The sequence below is a fragment of the Rutidosis leptorrhynchoides genome, chromosome 7 (assembly GCF_046630445.1).
Source record: "Rutidosis leptorrhynchoides isolate AG116_Rl617_1_P2 chromosome 7, CSIRO_AGI_Rlap_v1, whole genome shotgun sequence".
Classification (NCBI taxonomy): Eukaryota; Viridiplantae; Streptophyta; class Magnoliopsida; order Asterales; family Asteraceae; genus Rutidosis; species Rutidosis leptorrhynchoides.
Window position 1 is genome coordinate 133,413,607 of NC_092339.1, and position 5,410 is coordinate 133,419,016.

The 5,410-nt window shown below is 32.3% G+C and overlaps 1 protein-coding gene across 9 annotated transcripts; it reads left to right on the top strand.

The window, feature by feature from the left end:
- The first annotated feature begins 1,108 nt into the window (after positions 1 to 1,108).
- Positions 1,109 to 5,207, top strand: LOC139857165 (probable magnesium transporter NIPA6). Of its 9 annotated transcripts, none has more exons than XR_011762365.1 (11): positions 1,109 to 1,256; positions 1,625 to 1,717; positions 1,895 to 1,966; positions 2,104 to 2,443; positions 2,527 to 2,583; positions 2,695 to 2,767; positions 3,399 to 3,458; positions 4,296 to 4,424; positions 4,523 to 4,615; positions 4,689 to 4,742; positions 4,860 to 5,207. XR_011762365.1 is itself a non-coding variant. In XM_071845898.1 (11 exons), exons 8-11 carry the CDS (start codon positions 4,299 to 4,301, stop codon positions 4,864 to 4,866), a joined length of 285 nt encoding a protein of 94 aa, XP_071701999.1. In that variant the 5' UTR covers positions 1,109 to 1,256; positions 1,625 to 1,717; positions 1,895 to 1,966; positions 2,104 to 2,443; positions 2,527 to 2,583; positions 2,695 to 2,767; positions 3,399 to 3,458; positions 4,296 to 4,298; the 3' UTR covers positions 4,867 to 5,207. The 9 variants fall into 9 exon arrangements, 1 of the variants encoding a protein (XP_071701999.1); XR_011762366.1 differs by having other exon boundaries at positions 4,523 to 4,595; positions 4,684 to 4,742; XR_011762367.1 differs by having other exon boundaries at positions 4,523 to 4,595.
- The last annotated feature ends 203 nt before the right edge of the window (positions 5,208 to 5,410 follow it).

Here is a 5,410-nt window from a genome sequence, read left to right on the forward strand (position 1 = left end):
TGGCTAAGAGCACACGGTGCCCGTTGTCCCCTCTCCGCCGTCCCTCAAAAATCGATGCCGAAACCGCCGTCCTCCGACACCGCGTCACCGTCGCCACTCCTGTCGATTTGCACCGTCGCGCCACCGACGGTGTCCATTTCCCTTCTCTTTTTTCTTTTCATTTTTTTTTTTTTTTGGTTGCATTATTTGTGAGGTATTTTGTGATTTTTGCAGGTTTGAGAAATATGAAGAAAAGGAAGAAGATTTTGAGAAATAGAAGAAAAGGAAGAAGATGTAGAAATCAGCACATGGTTTTACCTAACTTCAAAGAGTGAAACGTTAAAATATAAATCCAAGTTACGATGCATATTAATAAATCGAAATTTATGGGCTCTTCGAGAATTCAATTAATTAATCGTTTTCAATATTTCAAGAATAAATGTAATGTTTTGTTTTTTTCTTAAAATATGTAAAAAAATTTATTATTATTATTTGAAGTTTTTTTAATATTTACACAATTAAAAAATATACAAAATAAATTAAAAAAAATACACTGAAAATGAACACTAAAATGGACACTGTGGACACCAGTACCCAACAGCCAGTTAGTCAATCTCAGTGTCCAAAATAAACACTGAAAATTGACACTCAGGAGGACTACGGGCACCTCTTGCTCTAAATATGTTTAGATTTCCAAACGACAGCTCATAAGTAACATTAACAATAAGAATTCAAATCAAAATTAAAAAGAAACATGCATATACGTAATCTGTAATCTGTATCTGTAATTTATATATAAAAAATAAACCACAAAAAGCTCTAAGATCAATAAATATAACCACAAACTTACAATATCATATTCAAAACTTACTTTTCGAATCCAAACATTTTTAGAGTATAGATCCATCTCTATTATTATATACATTAAAAGAGAGTATCGACTAGCTAATAAATGTTTTCAAAATCCCCTTAATTATCATTAGATTAGAAAATTACATTATTAATACCCCTTAATTCAACGGGCCTTAATTATCCACTAAAAATATTAGCTAATAAATCTATTGTTAAAAACCCTTATTCCTAAAATACCCTTTTCTAATAATTAAAAAAAAACACGGGATATCTACAGGAGTCAATTAGATTCGTGAAACCCTAAATATTCATTCAAGCCTTTGTTTTCTCTCCCAAACTCACCGATTCTTTTCAACTTACGGTCACAATTGATTTAATTGCAATGTTTGATGCACAATCATGGCTTGGATATCACTCAGACAAAGGTACGATCAGGCTTCTATAATCCCTATTCATTCCTATAAGCGCTAATTTGATTGATAGTGATAGTTCGTGTTTTTAGCCCTCAATTTATTTTGAAGAACGTTCAAAGTTCCGAGTTTGTCGATTATATCAAAATTACGACTGTTTACCGGATGTTTAGTGCTACTCTTTTTTAGTTCACACATAATCAATTGTAATCCGTCGATAATTTTGTTAATTTCTGATGCCTGTCCTAAATTTCTTTATATTTGACAACGAATTGAAGAAAATTGTAATTGTAGAAGTATTCTAAATCACGTCGTGATTATATCTACAAAGTTTCATATCATATCGTTCAGATCCGAAATCGAAATAATGTGAATGTTTTCAGGTTTCATTCCGTGTTTGATTCTGACTTTCATGAATTTGATAGAGTTGAGTGCCAATTTGCAACGCATCAACAGTTCTCGACACAGGAACACAGGTATAGTTAACATTTGAACGTTTCTTTGAAGTTGTTTGAAGTGTTATTATTCTCTTTCATGTAAACCCTAGCCATGATTACTTCTTAATTTGTTTTTCTTGATTTTGATTGCGATTCTCCCCAAATCTTAATATCGACGAATCTGATAATACAATCGATCTTTTGACATCTCTACAGTTCCAATCGATTAATCGGCAAAATTGCATATCCGAAATATTTCCTCGAGGATTCATAGCCCAAGAAAACAAGGTAAGAAATTGTTTGAGTCAGTGTTTTTGATTGTGCTGTTTAATTCAAAGTTATGCAATATAACTACAATCATCTTTAAATTATGCACATAAATTATCTACAATGTTATACTTTTGCTAATAAGCATATGCCAACAGGTTGTCTATTTGAAGGTTTCAAGGGTCATGCTAGAGTAATTTTACCATAGGTTGTCTGTTTCTGCTGACGTCGTGCTTTGAATGCAAGATTTGGCTTTTTTTTCCGCAAGTGAAGTTCCCTTTATGTACACCAACAGAAACTCCAAAAACCGCAGCTCATTGCATTGAGTATGCCAATAATTAAATGGGATGTGGAACTATACAATGCCATTCATTATTATTATTTTTGTTCTTTCACCTCTTCATTAATGTTTTTTTGATCTATATTCATTATTGAGCTAACCTTTGCAGGTGCATAGTGGAAAATTTTTTGATTCTCCGTGTATTTAGAGAATAACGAGTACTCTGCTCCTTTCTTATTTTGCCTTTATAACGTATAATATAATCTTCTCATATCTTTTCATGAAAAACTTTGATTGTCAGGCTTGCAAAAGAGCAGAACATTTTGACATTCCAGGGGTCACGTATTCTTTGACACAGGTAATTATATCTCAAATATCAAATTTAATCTTTTTGTTGCTTCGACTATGGTTTAGTCAGCCTTCAAGATCCTTGTTTGTTTGTTTGACTGGATTGTGGACGGGCTGATAGAGGTGGACAGTTGATTGATTTCCATTATCTTCTTCGTAGTCCTGTGCACTCTTATGGTCCAAGAAAGTGGGAGGTTAGTTTCAGATTGATTAATAATACCATCTATAGCTAATTGGGCTGGCCAGGTGGGTTGGTTAATGGCTTGACCCAAATGTTTTTATTTATTTATTATTATTTTTTTTATTTTATTTTTAAATTCACCATGTCAATGTATTTTCTTAAAAGTATATTTGAAGACAATATTGATTTGATGCGGAGATATCAAATTTTAATTGATTGTGTTTATATTTCACTCGAAGTTGTTTCGTAACTTGAAGTTGTTTTTTTCTTTCCTACCTTTAGGTTCTTTTGATTGAATTACTTAAATTGATTTTGTTTGGTTTACCCTTAACCCCTGTTACATTTTTAATTTTTCAGCGTTAGGGTTTTGTTAGTTTTTGTGCTATGTATGATGCAACCATTATTATCTTGAATTGTATTGTTTTTGATTTATTGGAACTTGTGTGGAGTGGTAGTTTGGTATAGTGAGCTTCACTTCATTTTTCTCTAAATTGTCAAATACTGGGTTTATGCCTTATCAATACTTGCATAGGTATGCCTTAGTGTGCAAATTGTAGGAGGACACATTTTCTCGAGCTGTTAGCAAATAGACGCATATTTAGTAATTAATCAAGCGGTTTCAGATTCTCCATTATTTTGAACAGTGCATGCGTATCACCAGATGACATCCCAAAGGAGGAGGAGGCGTCCTGTTTGTTTCACTGGTTTTGTACTTTTTTCTTTCTTAATAACTTAATTTATTCATTTTCATGGACTCTTAGGGTTTAATTGATAGACATGTAGTTTTTAAGGACCGACTCTATCGGGATGAGTTTAGATAATCTAAAAGACCTTTTATGTGCGTATTTTATAATGGATGAGTTCTGGTTATATTTTATTGATAACGGTCAAATGTGTATGCTTGTAAAAAAAAAAAGGCTACCCATAAGTGAAAAGAATTAGAATGAGACACTGAGATTGTCAAAACGTTTTTACTATTAATATTTAAAAATTGATATGTGAATGATATAATTATTTTATTCATTTTAATATATACATGATTGAACAACTAAGATTATAACAAAATTGCCAAGTTATAAGTTTGTAAAATGATTACTAACTTCTACTTAATGTGTGCCTTAAAAGCATTGAACATGATATAACCATGATTATTGGTGTATGACATAATAACAATTTTTAACGAATATAATAACTGAGAAACACCAATGGTGAGTATGAAACTTTTAAAGGTACTTCTTCATCAAGTGAATGACTAAAAAGTTAAAAATTAGATATTTTAGTCATTGACGGTTAGTGTCTTTTGAACTTCTATTTTTCATGATATACTAATATCTGCATTTACGTTGTTTGACTATACATGGAACTGAATTAGCTTCTATTGAAATCTTGAATGTAATGCACATTCCGAGCTTGTCAATAAGTAGATGATAATGTATTCATTTCAAAGAGACAATTATTAAGAGTTTAGTAGCTAATGGTGGTTGTTCAGTTTTGTGAAATGTTCCTTAGTTTCTCCATCCGCCTTTTGTTATTTTTTTCAGGTTATGAGTGTAAAAGCAATAAGTATTGCCATTAACCTTGTATTAGAGGATGTGGCACGTTACCAAACATGGAAATTTGTAATGGTAGCGGTTACGGGTATAATCGCTCAATTCAATTACTTAAACAAGGTTCGTTCATTACTTCCTTCATTTCCATTTTGAGCATTCATTTGTTAAATTTGTTGCTGATTGTCTAATAAAATCCCGTCATTATATATTTTGATCAGGCTTTGGATACATTCAACACCGCAGTTGTATCACCAATCTATTATGCGATTTTTACATCTTTCACAATTCTCTGTAATGCCATCATGTTTGAGGTATATATTCAATTGCATCTTGCATGAAATGAAGGTTCTCACATTCTTACGTTTTCTTCATTTTGTAGGATAGGTCGTGTCAAAGTGCTAGCAAAATTATTTTCGTGCTACGCGACTGTTCTTTCAGGTACCATGATTTTGCACAGTACAAGAGAACCAGATCCACGATCCACCACCTGTTTCAGGTGAGAATCTTTCAAAGTTTATGATGAGATTTTTGATTCAATGGATTGGAGTTGTGCAGCACTTAACTTGGGATGATGAAACACGTCGTTGGAACATTTTGTTATCACAACATTCGATTGGTTGTGAAGAGTGTAATAAGTACGGGAATTTTGGTTTGTCAAACAAGAAATGGTCCGAATTTGTGTAGTTGTTTGTACGGGTTTGATTTGAGTTTTGTTGATTAGTGGAATCAACTCTCGAACCAGATAATTTCTTTTTATCTTTGTTGCTCTTATGGCTACACAGATATTAAGTTTATGGCCAATTGCCTAGACGACTTACAATAATATGTACCGATGTTATTGTTGTCATGTGCACAAACTTGAAACCCACCTCCACTACATTAAATATCATTACCATTTTTGGTTGATTTTGTAGCTTTATCAAATCCAGTTGATATTGTTTTTAAATATGTTGGGTGGTTAGTATTTTGTGACGCATTTTATGTGAGGTTCGTAATCATTTATGGTTCATTTAAAATATGCATTGTTATGAATTTGAAGCGGTAAATACGAGAAAGTGAGATCGAGCGCTTATTTCATTTTTCTTAAATATAGGGTAGAGGTTTTT